The 26,915-nt window shown below is 56.4% G+C and overlaps 2 protein-coding genes, 1 long non-coding RNA gene and 1 pseudogene across 8 annotated transcripts; 1 reads left to right on the top strand and 3 right to left on the bottom strand.

Annotated features, from left to right (window-relative positions):
* Nucleotides 1–511: 511 nt before the first annotated feature.
* On the bottom strand, nucleotides 512–3,133 carry LOC147351938 (serine protease 33-like; annotated as a pseudogene).
* Nucleotides 3,134–7,454: 4,321 nt separating this feature from the next.
* On the bottom strand, nucleotides 7,455–15,530 carry LOC147351939 (uncharacterized). Of its 2 annotated transcripts, none has more exons than XR_015147805.1 (3): nucleotides 15,393–15,530; nucleotides 7,919–11,057; nucleotides 7,455–7,693 (listed from the first exon to the last, which is right to left on the bottom strand). It is a non-coding gene; the product is annotated as an uncharacterized LOC147351939 (long non-coding RNA). The 2 variants fall into 2 exon arrangements; XR_015147804.1 differs by having other exon boundaries at nucleotides 7,919–11,216; nucleotides 15,393–15,521.
* Nucleotides 15,468–20,765, top strand: MAPK7 (mitogen-activated protein kinase 7). 5 transcript variants are annotated; one of them, XM_086358548.1, is made up of 7 exons: nucleotides 15,468–15,608; nucleotides 16,100–16,336; nucleotides 16,940–17,105; nucleotides 17,964–19,042; nucleotides 19,124–19,698; nucleotides 20,027–20,160; nucleotides 20,305–20,765. In XM_086358548.1, exons 2-7 carry the CDS (start codon nucleotides 16,105–16,107, stop codon nucleotides 20,456–20,458), a joined length of 2,340 nt encoding a protein of 779 aa, XP_086214674.1. In that variant the 5' UTR covers nucleotides 15,468–15,608; nucleotides 16,100–16,104; the 3' UTR covers nucleotides 20,459–20,765. The 5 variants fall into 5 exon arrangements, with proteins under 5 accessions (XP_086214674.1, XP_086214675.1, XP_086214673.1 ...); XM_086358549.1 differs by lacking the exon at nucleotides 16,100–16,336 and having other exon boundaries at nucleotides 15,471–15,608; XM_086358547.1 differs by lacking the exon at nucleotides 15,468–15,608 and having other exon boundaries at nucleotides 15,712–16,336.
* MFAP4 (microfibril associated protein 4) lies at nucleotides 20,662–23,415 on the bottom strand. The gene is made up of 6 exons (XM_086358552.1): nucleotides 23,366–23,415; nucleotides 23,058–23,136; nucleotides 22,701–22,855; nucleotides 22,194–22,290; nucleotides 21,934–22,116; nucleotides 20,662–21,790 (listed from the first exon to the last, which is right to left on the bottom strand). The coding sequence occupies exons 1-6, from the start codon at nucleotides 23,369–23,371 to the stop codon at nucleotides 21,543–21,545; spliced, it is 768 nt and encodes a 255-aa protein (XP_086214678.1). The 5' UTR covers nucleotides 23,372–23,415; the 3' UTR covers nucleotides 20,662–21,542.
* Between the last annotated feature and the right edge of the window lie 3,500 nt (nucleotides 23,416–26,915).

The following is a 26,915-nucleotide window of genomic DNA, read 5'->3' on the forward strand; positions in this document are numbered from 1 at the left end:
CCTTCTCCAACGCATGAAAGTGAAAAGTGAAAGTGAAGTCGCTCAGTCGTATCCGACTCCTAGCGACCCCATGGACTGCTGCCTACCAGGCTCCTCCGTCCATTGAATTTTCCAGGCAAGAGTACTGGAGTGTGAATACATCTCCGTTGCGCAATATCAAAACTATGGTTTTTCCAGTAGTCATGTATGGAGGATGTGAGAGTTGGACCATAAAGAAGGCTGAGTGCTAAAGAATTGATGCTTTCAAACTGTAGTGTTGGAGAAGACTCTTGAGAGTCCCTTGGACAACAAAGAGATCCAACTAGTCCATCCTAAAGGAAATTAGTCCTGAATATTCATTGGAAGGAATGATGCTGAAGCTGAAACTCTGATACTTTGACCACCTGATGTGAAGAACTGACTCATTGGAAAAGACCCTGATGCTGAGAAAGACTGAAGGCGGGGGAAGAAGGGGACGACACAGGATGAGATGGTTAGATGGCATCACTGACTCAATGGACATGAGTTTGGTGGACAGGAAATGGTGGTGATGCACAGGGAGGCCTGGCCTGCTGCAGTCCATGGGGTCACAAAGAGCTGGACACGACTGAGCGACTGAACAACAGGCGTTGTGCAAAAGAGGAAGCAGATTCAGATGCAAGATGACTGGGACTCAGTCAGAGCTGTAGATACAGAGCTGAGTGAGGACTCCATCAGCTTGGGACCCTTGCTGCTGCTTCCCTTCCTGGGCTTGGGCCAGTGCCAAGGGCGTTTCTTGACCAAGGTATCAAAGGTGGCGTTAGAAACCTTATCTGGGATCCAGAGAATGAAGGGATGGACAGGTGTGTAGACATCAGGGAGGCCGTGCCCTCAGTAGGGTGCCCAGGTCATCACACCCTGCAGCAGCCAGCTGCTGGCTCGGTAGCAGACCAGGGGTTGTCCCAGGAGACATCCGTGCGGGAAAGGGAAGGAGAGGTCACAGCCAGCCCAGGCCCACTGACCGTCCCCCCACCCCCACCCCCCGCCAGGTAAGCAAAGATACTTGACAGGGGACGGGACAGCCCGTGTTCACACATCTGATAAGAGAGGCTGAGGCTGGGGAGCCTGATGGGTGGGCCAGGGGCTCGGGTGAGAGTCTGCCTCCCTGAGGCCTTGGCCATGTCCCCCACACACACCCCCCCATCCCTTTCCAGTTAAGATGCTTCTCCACAGATGATACCACTCTCGTCTAACACTTTCCAGTGGCTTTTGAGGCTTGGTGTTACACAAATCAGTTTTCAACAAAATGCTTGCTGTTATCAAATAATCATGGGCTCCCTAGAGTTGCAAACCTGGCTGTGTCCAAGGCTGCCCCACATTTGCACAGAACCTGGACAGGGAGGCTCCTGGGGGCGGGGAGGAATCTCTGGGGTGTCCATTAGGGGTGCAGATCAGTAGTCCCCTGGAAGGTAGGAGATGACCAGGCCTAGTGGCTTTAGGAGGAACTGCGGGGCTGGTGGGGCCCGACTGGAGTCCTCACTGTGAGGTGGGGTGGGCTGTTATGGGGTCTGGTGCATCAGGAGCCCTTGGGCAGGCGGGTCTTCAGATCAGGACAGTCAGAGGGAGGAGGAGCGGGTCTTTGCAGGTGCTGGTGTGCAGTAGCCTAGGCAGGATGCTGTGCAGTTTTCGGGGCAGGATGTAGGGGTCTGCACAGGGAGGGGAGCCAACCCTCAGCAGGTTGGCACCAACCTGGCCTCAAAACTTTCCACTCCTCCTGGACTTCCAGTCCTCCCTGTCCTCTCTCTGGACCCCTAGCCCCTCTCAGTGTAGCTTCTTCCTCCGTTGTACTCTCATAGTCCCCTCAGGGCCAGGCCCACTGAGACTGGGGACACACTGTGGCCCAAGGGAGGGGGCTGGGAGAGTGCCCAGTGTCACCCTGAGGGCTGGGTGGGGCTGGAAGCTGGCCCCGGCGTAGCGGGCACCAATGCCTGATGCCCATATCTGCGTGCCAGCCAGCAGCAGTCAGAGCTGGGCTGTTCTCAGGGTCAGAGACTGGGGACTTCTGCTCTGTGGCACCCCAGCTCCACCCTGGCTGATTGCCCAGCCCAGCCCAGCATCTCCCCCGATGCTTCCACGCTGGACTTCTGCTCCTGTCCCTCCTGAAGTCAGGCTCAAACCCCTGGGCCCAACACAGCCACAACGTGAACAAAGGTTTGGGCCCGGTGGCTGGAGGGACAGGCTGCGTAGCACTGAGAAATGGTGGGTTTGCCAGCCAGGCCAGGGCCAGGCCACCAGACCCAAAGGTCCTGGACCCTCCTGGGGACAGGAGCAGTTCCTCCACACTGGACTGGCTCTCACAACTTTCCAGTGCCAGTCGGTCTCGGCTCAGGGTCACGCTGAAGGGGGACTGAGGCCAGCTGTGGAGAGTGGAAGTGAAGCATCTGGGAACCCACTTCAGGCCCCCCATCCCCGAGCCCCTCTCCACCACCCTCCCTGGCCCTGGCAACCGCCTGCCAAAGCATTCGGCACCTGTGAGCACCCACTCTCAGGAGATGAGGGCCCCCTCTCTGTGGTACCAGAAAGATGCTGGCCTGCCAAGGCCACTTGGCTAGGCCCTTCCTGTTGTGGGCATCTGCCGATCTGGGCCCTGCCTCAAGGACGAGATATCTCAGCTGAGTTCTGGGTCCCGGGGCCTCAGCGTCTGCTCTCTGTCTCTAGTTGATGTTGATCTCCTCTCTGCGTCCCCTGATCCCTTGATCATAGTCTGCCCTGGCAGATTCCCTGCATCTCTCCTGCCCAGAAGCTCATTATACTTGTGTGTACAGCTCTGCTTGCATTTCTTTCCAGACAAGGAGCACACTCCTAACTAACGTGCTGGGCTCCTGGCCGCCTGGGCCTGTTAGCTTGGTTCACCCTTGGGCAGGCACCCTGCCCAGTGCCTGGCACGTCTCTATCTTGTACAGCTTTCCTGTTATTTGAACCCATGTCTGGGCTACGAGTCAGGAGAACCTGGACTCTTGGCCCTTGAGAGGTTGGGTCCTCCCGGCAGGAGCCCCCTTCCTGCCTGCAGCTCCTCACCAAACAGCAGCAGCAACCGCCTCATCTGTAAATCAGACTGTTTCTGCTGGGTCTGGCCTTCCCTCACCCCCACACTACCCCCATCAGCCCAGGACATTTAACCTCTCCAGCAACCCCTCCCTACCACCATCCTAAGGCCCACGTCCTGGACAAAGGGGAACTGGTCTGGGGAAAAGGAAGCGCCAGGCAGGGCCTGCCCCAGGGTGCACGGCCTCAGGCAAGCGTCCCACTCACAGACCTTGGCCCCTGCTGGGGCGGGGGGCTGGGGACCCCTAGACCTGCCATCTCAGGTGAGAGGCAGAGGCCAGCAGTGACATCAGCACCCACAGACCTCCTCCTCTCCCCTCCCTAGGCCCCACAAACTCTGCAGCACCCACGACACTTGACTCCATGAGAACACTGCTGCTCCTTTTTTACATGGAGGGGCCTTCCCAGGATCTCGGGGAGCCTTGCAGCAATTTGAATCAGGGTCTCTGGGCCCCCGGTCCCCAAGGTCATTCCTGTGACAACCCTCATAGACCTTCCTTCCCAGCCCAACTCTCAGCTCTCTGGCAGAGCGTGTGTGTCAGCTCCCTGTGGGATGGGCCACAGGCCAGGCCTGCAGCTGTGTGTCACCAGGGACAAAGCCCAGGTCCCCTGGCCTGTTGGGTCCCTCAGCACCCCCTGCTGCTGCCCATCTCCCCCTCCTCTCAACCTCGCAGTACTGGGTGCCTGCACACACATACCACCAATTCAGTGCATTGCAGGTCTCTGTACATGCTGTTCCTTCCACCCTTTCCATCTGACCTTCCTTTTGAGCGTCAAGCTCTAGACAACTGTCCTGTCCTCCAGACAAGCCTTGATTGGGCAGGGGCCTTCTCCACCAAGGAGAGGCTATGGCCTGATCGGGCTCCTGGACCACACTCAACTGCCCAAGCACCCACTTGTTGAGTGAACTCATGAGTAAGTGAACAAGTGGGCAGAGAATAGGGACCTCCAGGAGGGACCTTAGAACGCTGAAGACCAGGGCCGAACCCTTAGGTTCTATCCAGAGGGCGGTTCAGAGTCAGGGGACTCAGGGACCCCAGCCTCCAGCAGCACAGCTGAATCAGTAGGTCTGTGTCGGGGCACAGCCCAAGTTAGATGTCTCATCTCCAGCCTGTCCCCAGCTTGCAGTCTGGTCCCAGCAGGTCATTGCCCCTCTCCAGGCCTCAGTGTCTCACTAGGAAAATGAGGGCCTGGCCTGGACTGTCCTTTTCCTGCCGAGTCACTTGAAGAACCGGGGGGTCCTTGGCCTCTCCAGATCAGCCCCAGGAGGGGCATGCTTCCTTCATCCTCAAGTTCAAGGGGGAAATGCCAGGGCCGCTGCTTCCAGGGCTTAACCAGCAGGGGGAGCTGGGTTCCAATCTGAGCTCTGCCGCTCTCTGGCTGTATGACCTTGGGTTTATGCCTCAACTTCTCATGAGTCTCAGTTTCTCGGAAATCGGGGGTGGTAAGATCCTGACCTCGCGGGGCTCAGCACAGGGAATCAATGGTCCCCATAGTGAAGGCGGTGATGCAGTTGGTATCCACCTTGCTTGGAGATAGCAAGTTGAATTGCTGGCTAAACTCTGGAAAACACTGCAGGTCTTTAAAAACCATTCATTTTCAATCCATGGGACATAAACTCAACATCAGCCAAAGCCAGGCAGAGAAGTGAAGCTTGCCAGGAGTTCACATGTTGGGTGCATGGCATGGCGGTTAGGCTGCATGTGTGGAAAACCCAAGTAGGGTTTAAATACATAAGGCTCACTTGTGTCAAAATTAAGACAGCCTAGAGCTGACACCAGCTCAGCCATGCCACCAGGGACCTGGTTCTCCTGACCTGCTTAACATGTGGCTTTTGTCCTCATGACAAGACTGCCAGTTCAGCTCCAGGTACAGGGCCGTGTTCTACGCAGAGCAGGGGGAGAGGCTGGGCATCCCCAGCAGGGCTTGGCATAGGACAGGGCATCCTGCACAGCCCAGTAGCTAGAACTGGGGTTCAGGGCCTCTTCTAGCTGCAAGAGAACCTGGGAGCTTGAACTCAGGTGAGATAGGAGGGAAGTCATAGTTAGAATGAGTGTTGAGTCACGCATTCTCCTCTCCTCGGAGAACCACATGCTGCTGCTGTCTGTCTCAACAAGCATGTCTCTGTGTCTAGCTTTTGTTTTCCTGCTGTGCTGAAAGATGCAGCTGTCAGAAACATGAGTTCAGGTGTGGAAATAATCCAGGGGATAATGAGGCATGCTCGGTCCCAAGTGGTTGTTGAAGAAGGTGTGGTGTTTAAAATGTTGAATAACTCACATGACACAGACCCCAACCAACCTGATCAGAGGTCTAGTTGATCAAAACACACCAAGCCTGTCCTCACGGGTGCCTGCTAATGGCCGGAAGCCACGCCTACCAGCAGAAACCAGCCCTGGTAGTAGACATTGGGGTTCACAGCTGGGAAATCTCTGTTTCCTTGAACTCTCCTAATTTTGTCACATTGGGTGAATTTTTAGATGATGTTAGGTAGGGCAGAGAAAGCTCATTTGGCATTGTTATCTAATCCCTCATCTGGGTCTTGAGGTGGCAGAGGCGTGGCCTGACTGGCTCATGGGAGGGGGTGTCATGTGCCAGCCACTCTGCATGGTCCTGGACAGATGGTTCCTTCCTTTGGGACATCACTCCTTCCAGGTACCCAGAAGAGAGACAGGAGGTTGAGTGGAGAGGGATGGGGCCCAGGGGACAGTGGGAGAGGCTCCCTAGGAAGAGACAGCTGAGAGCTGGGAGAATTTAGAATGACATTAAAAAATATATATTTATTTAGCTGCATGGGGTCTTAGTTGTGGGCACCTGGGGTCTTCGATCTTTGTGGTGGCATGCAGGCTCTTTAGTTGTGGCATGTGGGATCTAGTTCCCCGACCAGGGATGGAACCCAAGCCCCCTGCATTGGGAGCTTGGTGTCTTAGCCACTGGACCACCAGGGAGGTCCTGGCATCATTTTGAAATGTATTGAAGTCCTCAAGAATGGGGAAGGGACAACAGAAAGATTTTTTTTTTTTTTTAAGAAGTTTGCCAGACAAGACAGAGCCAGGTAAGCATCTCCACATGGTGGTCAAGAAGACTTGCTCTAAGTGGAGATTGCTTCGTTAAGGTCACTTCCTCAGTTTTCTACTTGATGAAAATAATGAAAAGTCAAGTTTTCTACTAGATTTTTTTTAAAAAAGCTGTTACTGAATGATTTATGCTTTTACATCATGTGTAGCTGATTGTGAGCACTTTCGACAGTTCTAGAATGTTTCTATGGAGGAGGCACTGGCGACCCACTCCAGTATTCTTGCCTGGAAAAATCCCATGGACAGAGGAGCCTGGTAGGCTGCAGTCCATGGGGTCGCTAAGAGTTGGACACGACTGAGCAACTTCCCTTTCACTTTTCACTTTCATGCATTGAAGAAGGAAATGGCAACCCACTCCAGTGTTCTTGCCTGGAGAATCCCAGGGATGGGGGAGCCTGGTGGGCTGCAGTCTATGGGGTCGCACAGAGTCGGACATGACTGAAGTGACTTAGCAGCAGCAGCATCAGGATGTTTCTAATAACTACAAAATGTCTTTCCTTCTGAGAAATAGTGGGGGGATGGGAGCTCCTAAATTTTAGCAGCTATAAGTTGCAAAGTGCTTTCCCATCCATTCAGCCATGTGGTGCCCACAGTAGGTCAGGAGGTGGAAGTTATTAGTTAATCCTCCCTCACAGGAGACAAATCCAGGAGCCTCAGAGATGGAGAGAGCCTCACCAAGGCTGCACAGGCAGAGTGGGAGTGGAGTGGGGCTGAAGTTTGTGTGTCCAACTGGCTCCTGTGGGGGTGGGGTGTATTGAGTGGCTCCAACCAATGCACAAAATAAACATCAAGGTCATGGGAGCCAAGCTTACTGAGCTGAGAGTTATCGCTCACTCAACAGGTGTTTATTGAGCTCCTACTGTGTGCCAGGCACTGGGCTAGGTGCTTGGAGTTAAGTGGAAAACAAGACAGGCATGGCCCTTGCCCTCATGGAGTGACTTTCTAGTAGGGAGGCAAACATGTAAACTTACTTGATAATCCAGCACTGTGGAAGCTGCTCTGAGGGAAAAAAGCAGAGAAGAGGGCTGGAGAGTGAGGGGAGGGTTACTGTGGATGATGCACAACGTCCTGAAAGCAGGGAAGAGGCAAGTCCTGTGCAGGTGTGGGGCAGGAGCTCCCACGCCACAGCGAGAGCACAGTTGGTGTGAAGGCCCTGGGGAGGAATGTGCTCGAGGATCAGAGAAGCTGACGGGCACCGGCTTGCACAGCCTGCGCTGACTCACAGGTAACCGTGTGCAGCTCAGCCTCCAGCGATGTGCTGCTGGCTTGAGATCAGCCACAGAAACTGGCAAGTGCTAAAATTAGGACTTTCCATTCTTTACATTTTATTGACTTTATTTTTTCAGAGAGTACTTCCCCAGCATGCCATGGGGGTTGGAGGTGGGTTGACAGTGCACACGACGCAGGTCATCAAGGCCTCCAAGTACTGGGGGGAGCCCAGGAGAGATGTGAAGCCACTGGGTTTTCACCAGGCGTCTCTGGTCCCCACATGGGGCCGAGACCTGGGGCCAGGGTAGCCGGGAGGCCATGTGGAGGCGCATGTGGTCCCTGCAGGGCTGCCAGGTTCAGCAAAGGAAAACACAGGACGCAGGTGGGACCTCCAAATTCAAGCACAGTGGGGCCTCCTGTGTTTGTCTGCAGCCCCACCCACAGGTGCCAGAGGAGGGGCAGGGCCACACTGCTGCTGAGCAGCTCACCCAGGCCAGTCCCTTCCTCCTGGGAGCATTCCCACCACCCGCTCCCCAAAAACCCACACCCCAACCACCCTGGGCTGCACATACCCACTAGTGGTTTCCTCGGGGCTTTTCCAGCAGATCTGAGAGAGGAAATCAGGCAGATGCATAAAAGGGATGACTTCACAGGAACCACAGCTGGGGCTGCCACCACACCCTGCACTTGGCCTCCAGGCAGCCAGTCCCATCACAAAGGCCACTTCCTCCATCTGTCCTCCATTCTCCACCAGCAGGGCCTCACGGGCCTGGGGCGGACTTGATCCCACAAGATGGGGACACCCATATTGTGTTTGTTGAAGCCTCATCTGTGTTTGCTGAAAGGTCACTCTGGCTGCTGGGCAGGGAGGAAGTCACAGCAGGGAGAGGAGGCTAAGAGGACAGTGACTCAGTGATGACAGTAAGGGTCCTGGTGAGAAGTGACAGCAGCTGGGACCAGGCAGCGAGCAGTCGTCCCGATCACCACCCCCTGGCTGATTCTCACACAGGCCAGGCACACCCTGCCTCTGAGCTCTGTCTGTTGTTCCATCTGCCCAGAATGCTGTTCCTGCTGCTCCGTCCACATGGGGCTCCTTCCCGCTCACCCCTTCAAGTCCTTGCTCCAAGGTCACCATCTTGGCTGGCTTTTCTTGATCACTCCATGGAAAATCACCACCTCCTCCCCCATCAGCCCTTCTTGGGTCCATGCCTGGGGCCTGTCACCCGAGACACTGTAGTTCAGTGACTTTGTTGTCCTCTTCCAGGCTAAATCTGAGTTCTTCAAGTGCAGAGATTTGTACATGTCGTGTTCATGGTCAACCCCTTCCCCTGCCCACCCTCCCCCACCCCGGGAGACTGCCCTTCACGGAGCATGTGCTTGGCGATGTAGTGAGTGACTGAGACTCTGGCTTTGGGGCAGGTGTGGAAGTGGTCAGTCAGCATGTGGGTGAGATGGGGGCCCGGCCAGGGCACTGGTGAATGTGGCAGTGGTCACAGGCCCGGGAGCCTTGTGGGGCATCCCCTGGAGACATCTACAGAGCACTGGGCGCTGGACAGAAGCTCAGGGGAGGGGAGAAGAGACGGACTGCAGTAGGGTTAACAGTCAACTTGTGTGCACAGTGGTGCCCCTGAATTCTGTGCATCCTGGGTGGGCATGTGTCCGTGTTCTGGGAACCTAAATGGACTACAAGGGCATGTGAGCGCCGTGCTGTGACTGTACTAGTGTGTGTGTCACAGTGTGACTGTGTGTGGACTGGAGGGCTTGGCAGTCCTGAAGGAAGTCAAGGGGCAGTCCAAGCTGCTGGCCAGCACCTCCCTCACACCCACCCCTGCTGCACTGCTTGTCACCTGTGGTATGGGCTCTGGGCCAAGGGGACTCGTGGTCCCTGCCACCTTTGGGAAGGAGTGGTGACCTTCCAGGGCTAAGAGAGAGAAGGCTGGTCTGTCATGGGGAGGCTGTGGACCTTGACTGAGGGAACTCAGCCCTCCAGTCTCCAGGGTCTCTGAGAAGGTCCTGTCTTGGTTTTGGGGACTAGGTCATCACACACCTGTCCTCTAGACCAGAAGATGTGGCTCTGGCCCTTCTACCTGTTCATTGTCTGTTCTGCATTTCTAACAAATCCTGATTGTATGGGCAGCCATGTGCCTAACTAAGCATTTGATTCTCAGACCCCTGCAGGGGGCTGGCCATGTGACAAAGTTCTGTCTAACAAGATAAATGCATGTCTGCTGGGGGAAGGGAAAGGGGGAGGGGCTTCAGGCTGACAAGTGGGCCCCAGAGCAGGTTCCATAGCCTCTGCAGATCTGGGTGTGGGCTGCGCCGGCCGGCTGCTCACTGGGTGACTCAGGGCTGTTGGCCTTAGTCAGTGGGGAGAGTGGAGCCAGGCACAGGGAGTCCCAGAGGCAGAGGCGGCACCCCCACCCACCCACACTATGTGCTCTTAGGTTATCACATCCCTCCCCTACTGAGCCCCCTTCTCAGCCGTGAACAGGGACAGTGACGAAGGCGAAGGTAGACATAGTGGAGGGCACAAACAAAACCTTATGCGTGCCAGGACCCAGGCAAAGGAGCAGTGACCCCCACAAGATACTGAGCCAGACCTTCCTGTGAGTGTGTGTAGGTCTCCTGCAGAAGCAGGGGTCAGCAGTGGCCTGCTGTGGGGACAGGAGCAGCAGCAGTCCTGGGAGGTGTGGCATGTGGTGTCAGCCCTTTTGGAGGTCGCCCTAAGGCCTGACACAGAGACTATAGCCCTTCCATAGAGAACAGACTCCAGGACTGGCCCCTTCTCCTTTTGCCCTCAGTCTTTTCCAGTATCAAGAGCTTCCCTGGTGGCTCTGAGGTTAAAGCGTCTGCCCGCAATGTGGAGACCTGGGTTCAATCCCTGGGTCAGGAAGATCCCCTGGAGAAGGAAATGGCAACCCACTCCAGTATTCTTGCCTGGAGAATCCCATGGACAGAGGAGCCTGGTGGGCTACAGTCCATGGGGTCGCAAAGAGTCAGACACGACTGAGCAACTTCACTTTCACTTTTCCAGTATCAGGGTCTTTTCCAATAAGCTGGCTCTTTGCATCAGGTGGCCAAAGCATTGGAGTTCAGCTTCAGCATCAGTCCTTCCGATGAATAAATGGGGTTGATTTCCTTAAGGATTCACTGGTTTAATCTCCTTGATGTCCAGGGGACCCTCAAGAGTCTTCTCCAGCACCACAGTTCCAAAGCATCAGTTCTTCAGCGCTTAGCCTTCTTTATGGTCCAACTCTCACATCCATACACGACTACTGGAAAAACCATAGCTTTGACTATACATACGGACCTTTGTTGGCAAAGTGATGACTCTCCTTTTCAATATGCTGTCTAGGTTTGTCATAGCTTTTCTTCCAAGGAGCAAGCATCTTTTAATTTTGTGGCTGCAGTCACCATCCACAGTGATTTTGGAGCCCAGGAAAATAAAATTCGTCACTGTTTCCAATTTCCCCCCATCTATTTGCCATGAAGTGATGGGACTGGATGCCATGATCTTAGTTTTTTGAATGATGAGTTTTAAGTCAGCTTTTTCACTCTCCTCTTTCACCCTCATCAAGAGACTCTTTAGTTCCTCTTTGCTTTCTGCCATTAGAGTGTTATCATCTGCATATCTGAGGTTGTTGATATTTCTCCTGGCAATCTTGATTCCAGCTTGTCATTCATTCAGCCTGGCATTTTGCATGATGTACTCTGCATATAAGTTAAATAATCAGGGTGACAATATACAGCCTTGATGTACTCCTTTCCTAATTTTGAACTCCAGTATTCTTGCCTGGGGAATCCCATGGACAGAGGAGCCTTGCGAGCTATAGTCCATGCAGTTGCAAAGAGTCTGACATGACTTAGCAACTAAACAACAAATAAGGACAGAAATTTGACATTACCTATTAAAATCACAAGTGCAATACTCTTTAACTTGGCACACATCTACTTCTGCGTATTTTAAACTTGCAATGCACAAAATGATGTGTTCAAGATAATTTAGTGCAACATCATTTGCAAGAGCAAAAATCTTAAAAGTAGTAGTGTACACCTATAGGGTCTTGGTTAAATAGGTTATATTTGAAAAGAGGTACTATGCAGCTGTAAAAAAGAGTGGAGTGAGACTTCCTGCTGGTCCAGTGGTTAGAACTCCAAGCTTTCACTGCTGAGGGCACAGGCTCAATCCCTGGTCAGGGCACTAAGATCCTGCAAACTGCATGGTGGTGCCACAAAAAAAAATGATAAAAGTTAAAAATTTAAATAAATTTTAAACAAATATATAAATAAAAATAAAAGTTTTTATATAAAGGTTTTTAAAATAAAGTCTATATAAAGTTTTAAATAAAAATAAAAGTGGGTTCAATGCCAATGAGGGCTTCTGTGGTGGCTCAGTGGTAAAGGATCTGCCTGCTAGTGGGAAGATTCCACATACCACGGAGCAACTAAGCCCCTACACCACAACTATTAAGCCTGTGCTCTGGAGCCTAGGAACTGCAACTTCTGAGCCCACATGCCCTAGAGCCCATGCTCTGCAACAAGAGAAGCCACTGCAATGAGAAGCCAGCAAACCACACCAGAGAGTAGCCTCAGCTTGCTGCAACTAGAGAAAAAGGTCTCGAGGCAACAAATACCCAACACAGCCAAAAGCAAACAAACAAAACAGAAAGGAACTGAATAGACACTGAACAGATATTTCCCCAGAGAAGAATGCTCATCAGCCTGTGAAAAGATGTTCAACGTCATTAGTCATGAAAGAAAGTGAAAGTGAAATTGCTCAGCCGTGTCCGACTCTTTGCCACCCTGTGGACTGTAGCCCACCAGGCTCCTCTGTCCATGGGATTCTCCAGGCAAGAATACTGGAGTGGGTTGCCATTTCCTTCTCCAGGGGATCTTCCCAACCCAGGGATCAAACCCAGGTCTCCTGCATTGCAGGCAGACACTTTAACCTCTGAGCCACCAGGGAAGCCCTCGTGAGTCATGAGTGTAACGCAAATCAAAACCACAATGACATACTACTTCATACCCACCAGGATGACTACAATTTTAAAAAGAAAAATAAGAAAATAATAAGTGTTGGTGAGGATGTGGAGAAATTGGAACCCTCAAATACACTGGGGAGATAGTGAACTGGTGTGACCACTAAAGGAAACAGTTCGGCAGTTCCTCAAAATGTTTAAAAACTTTACCATATGACCCAGCAATCACACCCTTAGATCTGTACCCAAGAGCTCAGAAAGCCTACGTCCACACAAACCTTGTTCGTGAATGTCCAGAGCACAATTATTCATACCAGCCAAAAAGTGGAAGGAACCCAAATGTCCATCAGCTGATGATGGGATAAACAAATGTGGTCTATCTATACAGTGTAACATATTCAGCTTTAAAAATAAAAATGAAGTTCTGATACAAGGATGAACCTGGAAAACATTAGGCTGAGTGAAAAAAGTCAGATACAAAAGGTCTCAAGGTCACGGAGTGTATGATTGCATTGATCTGAAACATCCAGAATAGGCAGTGGGGAGACAGGAAGTAGATTAGTGGTTGCCATGGGCTCACAGGAAGTAGATTAGTGGTTGCCAAGGGCTGGTGAGGGGAAATCAGGAGTGACTAATGGCTTTCTTTTGAGATGATGAAAATGTTCTAAAATTGGGTGGTGTGATGGTTGCACAACTCTGTGAACCTACTAAATTCATGTACTGAATTGTACACTATAAGTTCTACAGTATGTGAATTATACCTCCAAAAAAAGCTGTTATAAGAAGAATGAGAGATCCCTCCGGTTTTTGATACTTAATGATTTAAGGAAAAGTGTAAATGATTTGCTATATTTTGTCAAGGGGACAAACAATGTATAGTTGTAGGGGACAAAGAATGTATAGTTGTATTTGTGTGTTTCGGATTTTTATTGTTTCTTTTTTACTTCCAATGAAAGTGAAAGTGGCTTAGTCGTGTCCCCAGGCCAGAATACTGGAGTGGGTAGCCTTTCCCTTCTCCAGGGGATCTTCCCAACCTAGGGATCAAACCCAGGTCTCCCACATTGCAGGAGGATTCTTTACCAGCTGAGCCACAAGGGAAGCCCAATAGGAAACTATAAAATCAGCCACCTGGCGTGAGACCAGGATTTTCACTTGAACCTTTTTATTATGATTTGAATTTTGAGCCACATGAAAAAACTTTTTATTGAAGTAGTTGTGTCATATGAAGTAAGCTCATAAGACAAGGCTGAAGAATGTTAGATAACTGACAACTTTCTCAGGACAGAGTCAGGGTCTAGTAGGGGGAGAAGTAAAACAGCTCATGATGGATTCAAAAGTAAATGAAGGGACTTCTCTGGTGGTTCAGTGGTTAAGAATCTGTCATGCAATGCAGGGAACAGTGGGTTCAATGCCTGGTTGGGGAACTAAGTAGGATCCCACATGCCCCAGACCAACTAAGCCTGCGTGCTGCAGCTACTGACTTTGCATGCTCTGGAGCCCATGTGCCACAACTAAGACCACTCAGTGCAGCCAAACAAGTAAAATATTTTTTTTTTAAGTAAATGAGAAACAGGGAGGTTTCGCCAGAGAAAGTTGAATCGTCTATAACTTGTATACCAATCCTAGCTCAAATATTTCTAAAAAAGTATTTAAAGCATTCAAAATGTATGGGTCTTTTCTGCTATCTTATGCTTTATTCCTTTAGCAGACCATATTGTCACAGAACTGGCCATCGGGTTCCCTGAGAAGACATGTTTCTGGGTCCTGCAGTTTTATGTCCTCTCTTTTCACTGATGGACACCGCAGAACTTAACGCACACATACGTCAGAGTTAAGGTAGGTTGTCTACAGTGTCACTTAAGAAAAGGCCATCATGGAAATGTTTTTGGAACTCAGTACAGAAAATGTTCACTTCCCATGAATATGGTTTATTAATAGTCAAGGCAAATCATGTAACAGATAATTTGGCTTTTTGCTATGCTTTCAGGAAAACCAGAACCAAAGGTATAGTTAACTCAGGAGGTCCAAGTGATCTTTCCATGTCTAAATACGAGGTATTTATTTGTCCTAGAGCTGACCTTATGCTCCCAGACATTTTCTCTGATGTTGTATTTTTAAAATGCAGTCTCCACTTTTCCATCTTAATGTATGGGCCCCAGTGAACCTCCTAGAATTCACGGCAACCCCCGACCCCCAAAGTATGGAAGAGTTAACAGAAAGAAGTTGTAACCACTAGAAAAGAGAAAGGGCTTCTGAAGGGCTGGTAATGTTCTGGATTTTTGTTTGTTTGTTTGTTTTCCTCCACCTGATTTCGATACACTGATATGTTCAGTTTGTGAACTTATTCATACACTTAGGCTATGTGTGGAACTTCCTGTAAGTATGTTTTAGTAAAAAATAAACCACCACAACAGTGGGGTATGTAAACAAAATTCCTCTCCGGTCTAAGGGATGGACCCTCAGGCCTAACTCCTGGGCTCCCCGCCTCCTGGCTCTTTCCCGTCAGTCACTGGAGGACACCCGACCTCCCGCGAGCCGCCTCGGGACCCAGAGGGTCAGCGTTCGGCACGCACTCGCTGCGAGGTCGAACGCGGGCCCTGAAGACTGGCAGGGCACTGGCTCCGGCGGAGCTCTGCCTCCTCCAGGCGCAGCTGACCCTGTGGCCCTGCCCGCTGCCCTGCAGCCACAGCGCGGGAGTCGCTGGACGCAGCCACCTCACGGAAGGTTCACGGCCGAGGCTGGCGAAGCACTGGCCGAAGTCCGGGGCGCCGGAAGCTGAGCTGAGAGGACCAGATACCGGAAGATACCAGATACAGGGCGGCTACGAGCCGACGCTCTAGAACCCGGAGGACCGGGATCTCGGTGGTTGGATGTGACGGATCACCGTCTACCAGGGACCACGCATTCCCAAGCGCCAGGCTCCTGGGGCCCATCGGGAAAATGGGGGACGCAATCCCCGGGCTGATAGGGTCTGATAAGGGAAGAGGGGCCTAAAGGAGGGGGACTCAGTGATGGTAACTACCGGTAACCTCAGCCCTCCAAGATTCGGAAGCCACCAGCAACTGACCTGAGAGAACCTGGAAGATCGGAGCGGATGCGCGCGCACGCAGGCAGTAGGCGGTGCCTCGCAGTCTCGCGGCGCCGGGGGCTGCTGGCGCGCCTGCGTCCGAGGACTGAGCCAGGCGGCCGCGCCCCGGCTGAGCGCCGAGCGCGGGTTGGGTGGTTCCCTCCTGGAGACTGGACCCCGGCGCGGGCGCGGGTGAAGGCGTGGCTTCCTCGGAAGGTAGGCGCGGATTGGAGGAGCAAGTGGAGGGGGTGGGCACTTCAGCAAAAGCCGTTCAGGGATTGGTCAGAGACTGAGGGGCGTGGTCTTGAGGGGGCGGGGCGGGAGACCTGCGGAGTTGAGCGTTCCGCTGAGGTGGTGGCGGCTGCCAGACCCATTGAGGGAGCGGGTATTCGGGTCCCACCCCGCCCCCACCCCGACCTCGGGACTAGACGCCTGGGCGGCGTCGAGGGCCCTTGCGGCGTCGGGGTGAGGCACCATCCGCCTAGTGAGGACCAAGAAGAGCGGGCGCCCCGCCCCTCGCTTTCTTCCTGAACCGCGCCTCGCGGAGCCTCCCCCACTGCCGACCCCGCGTCCCGCGCGGGGTTGAGCTGGGGGCTCCCGAGCGTGCGGGACGCGGGCTGCGCGTGCTGCTCGGCCTGCCGGTCTGAAGCCTCCGAGGGGCCCCTGAGTCCGGGGCCGGGCCCCTCCTCGCCCGCGTGTCCACGCAGACGCCATGGCCGAGCCCCTGAAGGAGGACGACGGTGAGGACGGCTCCGGGGAGCCCCCCGGGCCGGTGAAGGCGGAACCCGCTGGCACCGCCGCCTCGGTGGCTGCCAAGAACTTGGCCCTGCTGAAGGCGCGGTCCTTCGACGTGACCTTCGACGTGGGGGACGAGTACGAGATCATCGAGACCATTGGCAACGGGGCCTACGGGGTGGTGTCCTCCGCGCGCCGCCGCCTCACCGGTGAGCGACCCTTCCGGCCGCTCTCATGTGTGGGAACCAGGTCCCGAGGGGTGGGACCCGCCGTCCCAGCAGCCAGCAGAGAAGCTGGGATGTGAAATCTGAGTCAAGTCAGCAGGCAGGGGTTGGGCGCTGTCTGGGGGCCGGCCTCTGTGTTGGGTTCAGGTCTCTAGAAACTGGTGGCTCTGCCAGCGCAGCAGTCGGCTTCCTCCTTAGAAAGGTGACAGTCCGGGTGAGATCAGAATGGAGGTTCCCCGGAGTGTGTTGTGGAGCAGACAGCGGGCATCGGGTTGGTGGTGGGATGAAGAGGCCTGAGACGCATAGAGTGTAGGGGGGTACCGCTAATTAGCTGTGCAGTGTGCCCAACAAATTACTGTGCCCAGATCTCCATGTCTGTGACTTTGAGCTGTGTACCTGCTAGAAGTGAAGGACAGAGGTGAAGGGGAGATGTGGTCATGTACCAACTGTGCTCAGCACAGGATCTGTCACGTAGTAGGTCCTCTGTGGTAGCGGTTGTCACATGCACAGCATATTGAAAGAGGCCATGTGCTACTCAGCAGCTCACCAGCTATCCCAGGTGACATCTACTTTTCCCCTGTTCCCTAGGCCAGCAGGTGGCCATTAAGAAGATCCCTAATGCTTTTGATGTGGTGACCAATGCCAAGCGGACCCTCAGAGAGCTGAAGATCCTCAAGCACTTCAAGCATGACAACATCATTGCCATAAAGGACATCCTGAGGCCCACTGTACCCTATGGCGAGTTCAAATCTGTGTAAGGAGTGGGGATAGGGAGGGAGGCAGAGTTGGCACCTTTTCTGAAGGCTGGAGCCATTCTGCTGAAGTTCTGGAAGGGCAGCTGAACCTAAGGTAGGGTAGGCTGGGGAAATTCCCACGACTCCAGGACCAGTGCTCCCTAAGGGTTTGCCAGGGACACCTATGATTTCCTCAAAGAAAATGTAGAAGTGACAGTTTTATAGAATCTCAGTATGTGTGCACGCTAAGTCACTTCAGTCATGTCTTGACTCTTTGCGACCCTGTGGACTGTAGCTTGCCAGGCTCCTCTGTCCATGGGGATTCTCCAGGCAAGGATGTTCAAGTGGGTTCCCATGCCCTCCTCCAGGAGATCTTTCCCGACTCAGAGATCGAACCCACATCTCCTGCATTGGCAGGTGGGTTCTTTACTGCTGGTGCCACCTGGGAAGCCCAGAATCTCAGTATATAGCATGGCGACTGTAGGATATTCATCCTATGTCTGTTCTTTCCTATTCCAGTAGCAGACGTCACTAGTCAGTCACAGAACACTGTCCTGCAGATTGCAGAAGCCTTTAAATTTTCATCATAGCCTTTCAAGCAGCCACTACCACACAACGAAGAGGGCCCCCAAACTAAACCCCGGGGGCCAGACTGGTCTAGTCCAGCCTCATCTCTTCTCTGATGAGAAAAGCTAGGCCTGGAGAGAAAAGTGATTTCACTTGAGTCCATGGAAAAGTTGTAGAGAATCTTGATACCATGCGGGCAGCCCCTGCAGAGTCCAAGAGTAAGACCTTGACCTGTCTGGAGCTGGGAGGGCGTGGTGACAGTGGGGTTGGAGTTTGGACAAGACAGCCTGCGTCTCTCCCCTGCCTCTCAGCTATGTGGTCCTGGACCTGATGGAGAGCGACCTGCACCAGATCATCCACTCCTCACAGCCGCTGACACTGGAGCATGTGCGCTACTTCCTGTACCAGCTGCTGCGGGGCCTCAAGTACATGCACTCGGCTCAGGTCATCCACCGCGACCTCAAGCCCTCCAACCTGCTGGTGAACGAGAACTGCGAGCTCAAGATTGGGGACTTTGGCATGGCCCGTGGCCTGTGCACCTCGCCCGCTGAGCACCAGTACTTCATGACCGAGTATGTGGCCACTCGCTGGTACCGCGCCCCTGAGCTCATGCTCTCGCTGCACGAGTACACGCAGGCCATCGACCTGTGGTCCGTGGGCTGCATCTTTGGGGAGATGCTGGCCCGGCGCCAACTCTTCCCAGGCAAAAACTATGTGCACCAGCTGCAGCTGATCATGACGGTGCTGGGTACCCCGTCGCCGGCCGTGATTCAGGCTGTGGGAGCTGAGAGGGTGCGGGCCTATATCCAGAGCCTGCCACCACGCCAGCCTGTGCCCTGGGAGACGGTGTACCCGGGCGCCGACCGCCAGGCGCTCTCCCTACTGGGGCGCATGCTACGTTTTGAGCCCAGCGCCCGTGTCTCTGCAGCTGCTGCCCTCCGCCACCCCTTCCTGGCCAAGTACCATGACCCCGACGACGAGCCTGACTGTGCCCCGCCCTTTGACTTTGCCTTTGACCGTGAAGCCCTCACACGGGAGCGCATTAAGGAGGCCATTGTGGCGGAGATCGAGGACTTCCATGCACGGCGCGAGGGCATCCGCCAGCAGATCCGCTTCCAGCCTTCCTTGCAGCCTGTGGCCAGTGAGCCCGGCTGCCCCGATGTGGAAATGCCCAGCCCCTGGGCTCCGAGTGGGGACTGCGCCATGGAGTCCCCCCCGCCAGCCCCACTGCCGTGCCCTGGCCCTGCGCCCGACACCATCGATCTGACCCTGCAGCCGCCCCCACCAGCCAGTGAACCAGCCCCTCCAAAGAAGGAGGGGGCCATCTCAGACAACACCAAGGCTGCCCTCAAGGCTGCCTTGCTCAAGTCCTTGCGGAGCCGGCTCCGAGGTGCCTGGCTGGGGAATGGGGGGCAGAGGGGACCCCCTGCCTGGATAGACTCTTACCTTCACCTTCCCATCCTCCCCACAGATGGCCCCAGTGCCCCCCTGGAAGCTCCTGAGCCTCGGAAGCCGGTGACTGCTCAGGAGCGCCAGCGGGAGCGGGAGGAGAAACGCCGACGGCGGCAGGAGCGGGCCAAGGAGCGAGAGAAGAGGCGGCAGGAGCGGGAGCGCAAGGAGCGGGGCGCGGGGGTCTCGGGGGGCCCCTCCGCTGACCCCCTGGCTGGGCTGGTGCTTAGCGACAACGACCGCAGCCTGCTGGAGCGTTGGACTCGCATGGCCCAGCCCCCCGCCCCCGCCACAGCCCGGCCCCCCAGCCCTCCCGCTGGCCCTGCCACCCAGCCCACTGGGCCCCTGCCACAGCCGGCCTGCCCACCCCCTGCACCTGCAGCTGGCCCTGCTGCTCCCCAGACCACCGCCGCCTCCGGCCTCCTGGCCCCCCAGCCACTGGTGCCGCCCCCTGGGCTGCCCGGCCCCAGTGCCCTGAGTGTTCTCCCTTACTTCCCCTCTGGCCCACCCCCTCCAGACCCCGGGGGGGCCCCACAGCCCTCCACATCGGAGTCACCTGACGTCACCCTGGTGACCCAGCAGCTGTCCAAGTCACAGGTGAGAGAGAGGCCTGGTCGTGGGGATGCCTGGGTCTGACGCGGGGGAGGTGGGCTCTGAGGTTGTTGAGGCCAGGAGAGGGCGTGTGTGTCCTGGTGCCAGAAGAGCTGAGGTCCCCTCACCTGCCCCTTGCTCGCAGAAAGAGCCTAATGCTGACGAGCAGATTGTTGGAGACCCCAGCCCACGCTCAGGGCTTGTCGAGGCTGGTGCTGTCACCGCTGCTGTCCAGGCCCGGGCATGGGTGGGGCGGTGTCATGGCTGGGCACCCTGCCAACCTCAGTCGGCTCTTGGTGGTGCCTGTGTTGAGAGCTGCCGTCGTCCCCTGCAGGTGGAGGACCCTTTGCCCCCCGTGTTCTCGGGCACCCCCAAGGGCAGTGGAGCTGGGTATGGTGTTGGCTTTGACCTGGAGGAATTCCTAAACCAGTCTTTTGACATGGGTGTGGCTGATGGGCCACAAGACGGGTAAGAGCTGGGTCTGACCTTTTGAGTTGGGCTGTGGGTCCAGTGGGGCTCTGGGTCTGGTGGGTCTCTGGGTCTGGTAGGGCTGTCAGTTGGGGCTCCCCTGCAGGAGGAGCCTCTCACCCCCTCTCTCCGCCACACCCACAGCCAGACAGACTCAGCCTCTCTCTCAGCCTCCCTGCTCGCTGACTGGCTCGAGGGCCACGGCATGAACCCTGCTGACATCGAGTCCCTGCAGCGTGAGATCCAGATGGATTCCCCCATGCTGCTGGCCGACCTGCCCGACCTCCAAGAGCCCTGAGGCCCGCAGTCCGTGCCTTGCTGCCAGGGGCAGACCCAGCTCCGAGATCTGCAGGACCGTCCCCAAGGGCCGGAGCCCTGCGCCCCGTTGGGGAATCAGCTCAGATCATTCTGCAGCTTCATCTCAGACCCACCCTGTGGCCTTAAGCAGCCACCTGAGCCAGCACAAGCCACACCAAGAGGGGGAACCCCTCCCCCAAGCGATTCTTTTCAGTATCGTAATTTTATTATTATTATTATTACATTATTATGATGACACAGTTTTTTTGCCCTCGGAAGGTTGCTTGTGAAATACAAGGTCTCCTCTACCACCTGTCTTCAGGGTGTGTTTTCGGACTCGAGGACAGTGTGCCGTCATGGGGGCAGGCAAAGGTATCTGCGTGCACAACAGTGAGGCTGGTTCGTTCAGGTCCTGAGGTTTATTGAGACCTCCACTCCCACCTGCTCCCAGCCCCACAGAGGCAGTCCTCTGACCCTAGCACAGTCACACTCACCCCCCGGGCGGGTGGGGGGACCTCACATGTGTGCCCGCCTTGGCTGTGGCATTTTTGGGTGGCCTGTTGGAGCTGTGGTGAAATACAGTTTGGGTGTTGCGCTTCAGATGCCTGGGTCAGGCAGGCAGGGGGCCGCTGAGCGTGAGTGCAATGGGGCCGGGCTGTGGTGCTCACCCCTGGGGAACACGGGGGTGGGAGGAAAGTGAAGGGCCAGCCAGTGGGACTGCTGGGGTGTGGCAGCAGTGGCCACACGCGGGTGGCCTGGCAGATGCCAGGAGAGGTCTACAGGCTCGGCCGGCAGAGGCCGCGGTCAAGAAGCTGGCTAAAGTGGGACACAGCCCCATGTCCTTCGGGACAGGGTCCGAGTCCGGGCTGGACCGTGGTGCCTTTTGGAGGTTTGGGACGCTGCGGCAGCATAGCCTCGGGTGGCAGGGAGCAGGGGCCTGGCCGAGAGGTGGATGCCAGGGATGTGATGGGGACGTCTGGCTGGAACCATGGGGGCCTGGCCGAGGCGGTGCTGAGAGCAGCAGAGCTGCCGGTGGGCCGGGTGGGATGGGGGCAGGGGCGGTGGGCCGCGAGGGGGCCAGCCCCTCAGGCCCGGCGGATCTTCATTTCGGTGCGCTTGAGCGAGTAGTAGAAGCCCTTCCACTGGGCCCAGTTGATGCCATTGGCGTAGGAGAGGTGGGAGCCGCCCAGGTAGAAGCCGTTGAGGTTGGCGAAGTGGCAGCTGCGGAACCAGAAGGCGCCCGAGGAGAGTGCTGCGCAGTTCTGCACGAAGAGGTCCTGGTCTCGGTCAAAGGTGGAGAACTTCTGGCCGCTGTGGTAGGTCAGCGAGTCGCCTGGCGGAGGGGAGGGGCACGGGGCAGCTGAGGCAGGAGGCCCTGGGAGGGCCCCCCGAGCCAGACGCAGGGTGGCCGGGGTGGCGGTGCTTGGGCCCAGTGCCCTTCCCCATCCCCAGCCCCACACAGCTGGCAGAGTGTACCTGCCCCGCCATCCTCAAAGCCCGACACATAGAGGGTGTAGCCATCCTCCTCTGCGCTGACAGCATTGGGTGAGATAGAGAAGTCAGCGTACTTGGCAAAGGCCGTGTTGTTCTCAAAGTCCTCCAGGTCCACCCGCAGCTCGTACTTCTGCTTCAGTGTCAGCAGGTGCATGTTCTGGAGCCCTGAGAAGGGGGGTGCAATTGGCTGGTCAGTGGGGACCTGGCTCCAGGGGCCCCCAGCCCACCGGGCCCTGCCTTACCCAGCCAGTACTCCCCGTCAGCCCGGCCAAAGCCCAGCTTGTAGTCGTTCCAGCCCCGGAAGAAGCTCACCGAGCCGTTGAATCTCTTCTGGAAAACCTGGAGCGGAGGGGGTGGGCCTGGATGCCTGAGGGGCCGGGGGCAGTGCCCTCACCCAGACACAGACCCTGTGAGGCTGAGGTGGTTTATGAAAGGACCAAATGGGGGCCAAGAGGAGGTGCGTGCTGGCCCCGGGGGCAAGAGCAAGTGGAGGGAGCTGGTGGGCTGGAGTTTAGGCACCTGGGGTGGAGTCTGGCACTGGCTGTGTGACTTGGGCAAGTTACTGCACCTCTCTGGGCTCCAGACCGTCATTTGTAAGGGGCACCTTGCTCCCAGGGTTATGGTGCAATGCAGCCCCTAACCTACCTTAGATGCCTAGGGTTTGGGGGTGGCGGCGCTCCACACACTGCTGTGAGCATCGTCCCAGGCTCACAGCCACGTGATGTGTCCCCCGTCCCCCCTCCACTCACCGTCCACTTCCCGCCCTCCGTGGTCATGTCGCAGAAGACGGGCACAGGCACGCTGGGGCCTGAGGGGTAGATGAGGTACACGCCGTCCGCCTGGTAGCCCTGGGCGTAGATGTCGTCACAGTCCAGGGGCAGCTGGAGGCACGACTTCTCCAGAGCTGGGGCAGGTGAGGAGAAGGGGCCTGAGGCGACGGACACCTCTGCACCCCATGCTTGCTTCCTTCCCTAGGCCAGGGGTGCCTACTGGCCAGCCCACCCGCCCCATCTTAACAGCCAGCCCCACTCCCAGCTGTGAGGGCCCGGGACAGCCCCTCGCCCAGCCTGTCACCCAGCCTGCGGGCCAGGTCCGAGGCAGCTTACCATCTCCCCGGATCCCCAGGAGCTGGGGAGCGCAGGGGCCAGCGGAGAGCAGTAGCAGCAGTGGCAGGACCAGGAGAGCCTGGCGACAGGAGAGCAGGGTCAGCGCCCAGCCCTGGAGCCCCCGTCTCCCTGCACTTGCCCCTCATAGGAGCCAGCCCCACCAAGAACCCCTGGTCTCCCCTGCTGCCCCCACCTCCTCTGGGACAGGCTCACGACAGCCCCCGTCTGTCCGTGAGGGCCCTCTGTGCACGGTGGGCTCAGCCCACACGGCCCCCTTCCCGGCTCCGGCCCCCTTCCCGGCTCCGTACCTCCATGCTGTGAGCTGGGCTCCGAGCTGGGCTCCAGCGGCTGGGTGTCTGCTGTCCCAGACTGTCCGCCCAGAGTTATGTGCTGGGCCCCCAGCCAGCCGCCCGGCCCCGCCCCGTGGCTGCAGCGCCCCTTCCCCTCCCCCGCTCCACTCATGCTGTTGGGGGCCCGGGGCGGGCCTGGGCCAAGGGACCACCTGGATCTCATTAGGCCTGTCTGGGCGAAGCGCAGAGGACATCCATGCCCCGCAGACACCCCCGGACCCCTCCACCAGCACCCCCAGCCCCTGCCTTGCTTCCTGACGGCCCCCCTGCTCACGTCTGTTTATTTTCTCCCTCTCCTTCCCTGGCCTGGGTTTCATTAGCCATTGTCTTTGTCCAGGGGAAGGCTGGGGTGAGGGTGTGGGGGTATGTCTAGGTTCTGGGGAGGGGAGGCCCATTCCGGGGAGCAGAGGTGGGGTGGGGGGTAGCTCCAGAGCTCCCGATGTGGGGGCTGCGCCGGGGCCCGGGCTGGGGCCGGGCGTCTCCTGGCAGGGCTGGGACATTGCTGAGCTGTGAGCACAGGCCGCAGGCGTCCAAGTGCTGTCTGCCAGCCCAAGCCAGGGCCCCTCTCCAGCCCCCTGCAGCAGGCCCCCTCCCTCCCCCTCTCACACAGGCCTCCTCTGTTTTTCTTTCTCTTGCCCCAACCCCGTCTTCCAAATGCCTTCACTGGGACCGTCCCACCTCAGGCTCTCCTGGCTCCTCTCAGTCGGTTGCCTCAGCCCTGAAGCCCACCTCCTCCCGTCCTGCCCCCTGAGCCTCCGGCTCCGTCTCTGCCTCGGGCTCCCTCCCTCAGGGCTCTGGCCTCTGCTCAGGCTTCCAGGACAGTCTTCCTTGGGGGGCGACCCTGCCACCTTCCCCACCCCCCCACCCCACTCCAGGCCTCCCTGTGGCCTCAGGCCTGAGGCTGGGCTTCTCATCTTGGACTTGAGAGGAGAGTTAAGTGTGACTCTGGTCCACCTGGAGGGCCTCAACCATGGTTGCTTGTGACCCCCAAAGTGCAGCCCAGCCACACCAGGCTTGTCCCGAGGAGGCCCCAGCTGAGCCTGCTCTGTTCCCTGAGGGGCCACCTGCCTGCTCCTTATTTGGCCTTGAGCGTTGATGGGCTGGTGTCGTGGCCCACTCGTGGGTCAGACATCTGAGCACCTGCCGTGTGTTGGCTGCCCACGGAGTGGCAAATGCAGGCACCAGACAGTTTATCGCACACGTCACGAGTGTTGAGGAAGAGTGTTGGTTGAGCGGATGAGATGTGCAAAGGCTCAAAGTAAGAGCAGCGCCGGCCCCGGCCCCTTCTCCCTCCTGAGTCCTGGCCCCTCGAGTTTGTGAAAGCTGATGACGGTTTTCTCTTCATAGCTGTGTGTGTCCTGGGGGACGTGGAGCCAGTCTGCCTGCACTCAAGTCCAAGTTGTGCCACCTGTTAGCTGCGTAACTTTGGACAGGTTCCCTAGCCTTTCTGGGCCTTGGTTAGCCCCTCCGTAGAACGAGGGTGGTAATAGTCTGTCCTTCAGAGGCCTGTGGTTGGGTAACAGATACCAGGTGCCTGGCGCAGGGCCCATAGTTGGTAACTATGTAGTGAATACTCACCTTCATCATCATAAATGTAATAATTGTGTAATAACTTTTCCGCTGTGAACAGATTGCCTGAAATGGGACTTTCGTCCTCGTCTGTGGGAGAGACGGTGGCCTTCCCCTCGAGAGCCGCTCTTCCCTTAGCCTTGAGTCCTGGTTCCTCGCAGGCCCCGCGGTCCAGCTCCCTTACTGAGGCCACATGTCTGAAATCCGGCCAAGAAGATGCACATGGATGTGGTGCAAAGGCAGCTGCTCTTCCCTCTTCTCTGACCTGTCCGCGGGCACAGCAGCTGGACGGGGAGGAGGAGGCCCCTCCCATGGGTGGTAGGGGGTGATCAGGGAGGAGCTGGGTCCCTTGGACTTCATGGCGTGGTCGAGAGCCAGCCCTGACTGCCCTTCCCCAGGCCTCTTTCAGGCCGCAGAGAAAGGAACTTCTATCTAGTTTAAGCCTCTTTGGGCTCTTTCCTGTTACACACAGCTGAATCTAATCCTAAGACATCTATCCTTTCAGCTAATTTTAGCACAGGCAGGCTACAGCAAGGAAAATAATGGACAATCAGTCTTCAAAACTAATAAAATGTAAAATTAAAAAAAATACTAATAAACATGTCCTAATTCTAGCATCAAAGACTTCTGCCGAGTACAGCTAATAAGCCTAGGCCCCACCCCCTGCCCCCGAAGAAACCCAGAACATGCACACCAAAAACAGAAGAGGAAAGACAAGTAATTAAGAACTGAGGTGGTCCCTATTGTGTTTTGCCTGTTAATTTTTTCTTAAAACCTTCACGTGGGTCAGCAAAGCAGGCCCTCTGCTTGTTGGGTGTGGTGGGGTTTAGATGCACTCTTCAGGGACAGAAGTCCGGCCCCATGCACTCCTCTGAAGGTGGTGTCTGATGGAAACCCTTGGATGTCCTGAAGAGACACATTAGTGGGCGTGTTTATTGGCCACCCAGCATGGACATGTCTTCCTGGCTTTGGGGGGGCCCCTGCCTGAAATGGTTGGTTGGTTTTGCAGATATAATCTGCTGCCCTGGGACCCACTGTGGGAGGTGTTGATTTAAGCTAGGGTGGGGGAATCCATTCTTGGAGTGCCAGTCACCCCCAGCAGGCCTGCTCCTGGGTCACTGGCTGGGCAGCAGCAACTTTGCAGGTGAGGTGCTAAGTCACGACAGCTCTGCCTGGGCTGCCAGCCCTGAGCTTGGGTCTTAGTCCCCTGCTGCTTGGTTGATTCTGGTTATGAGTCTGAGGAAGTCCCCTTGCTGTGAGTGAGGGGCTTCTCTGACCAGCATTGCCAGGAGGCGGGAGAACTCGGGGTGACAGGATGGGGGCAGTGGGCCCACTGGACAGGCCTATCTGCTGCGGCCCCCATCCCGCCTGCTGCGGCCCCCACCCCACAGGCCTTGCACGGGTCACCTGCTCACTGTACTCCACCTGTCGGTCCTGCTCTGGCCCCGTGGGCCCAGATGCTGGCAGAATGTGGCCCTTAGCAGGCACCAGCAGGGTGTGGGGGGGAGAGGTGCTCCCAGGCCCACCCTGCCAGGACCTCAGTTTGGCAATGGCTGTGTCCCCTCTCCACCCCAAGACAGCACCCCAACTGGCCCTGATGACCTGCCTCCTCCCTTTATCCCTGCAGCCCAGGGTGGTCCCAGGTGCCTTCCTTAAGGCCCACAGCCCGGTGACAGTCCCTTCGTGAAATTCTCTACAAAGCAGAGCAGCTGAGTCTGCCTTTGTTCCCTGCCAGATCCTGGATGATACAGGTCTGATGCTGATTTTGTCCTGAAAGCCTGGCAGCCTGCAGAGCATCCGGGACCACAGCTGAAGATGAGGTCCCTCGTCTCCCGCAGGAGGCCACTGCTCCTTCTGCTTGAGCTGGAGAAGACTGGGTGTGTGTCCCCCAGCCCCGGCTGAGTGAGGGGCTGCCTGCTGTAAGGAAGGAGGGTCTTGC

The sequence above is a fragment of the Bos grunniens genome, chromosome 19 (genome assembly GCF_055505025.1).
Source record: "Bos grunniens cultivar Pamir isolate PY7600 chromosome 19, Bosgru_T2T1.0, whole genome shotgun sequence".
Taxonomy (NCBI): Eukaryota; Metazoa; Chordata; class Mammalia; order Artiodactyla; family Bovidae; genus Bos; species Bos grunniens.

What these genes read in the sequence shown, in the direction of transcription:
- MFAP4 (XM_086358552.1), bottom strand. An exon ending in CCTGGGGATCCGGGGAGATG is followed by an intron (nt 22,856 to 23,057) that starts GTAAGCTGCCTC and finishes CACCTGCCCCAG; the next exon opens with CTCTGGAGAAGTCGTGCCTC. An exon ending in CTTTGAGGATGGCGGGGCAG is followed by an intron (nt 21,791 to 21,933) that starts GTACACTCTGCC and finishes CCCCTCCGCCAG; the next exon opens with GCGACTCGCTGACCTACCAC.
- MAPK7 (XM_086358548.1), top strand. Translation starts at nt 16,105, where the DNA reads ATGGCCGAGCCCCTGAAGGAGGACGACGGTGAGGACGGCTCCGGGGAG. An exon ending in CGCGCGCCGCCGCCTCACCG is followed by an intron (nt 16,337 to 16,939) that starts GTGAGCGACCCT and finishes CCTGTTCCCTAG; the next exon opens with GCCAGCAGGTGGCCATTAAG. An exon ending in AGCAGCTGTCCAAGTCACAG is followed by an intron (nt 19,699 to 20,026) that starts GTGAGAGAGAGG and finishes CGTCCCCTGCAG; the next exon opens with GTGGAGGACCCTTTGCCCCC.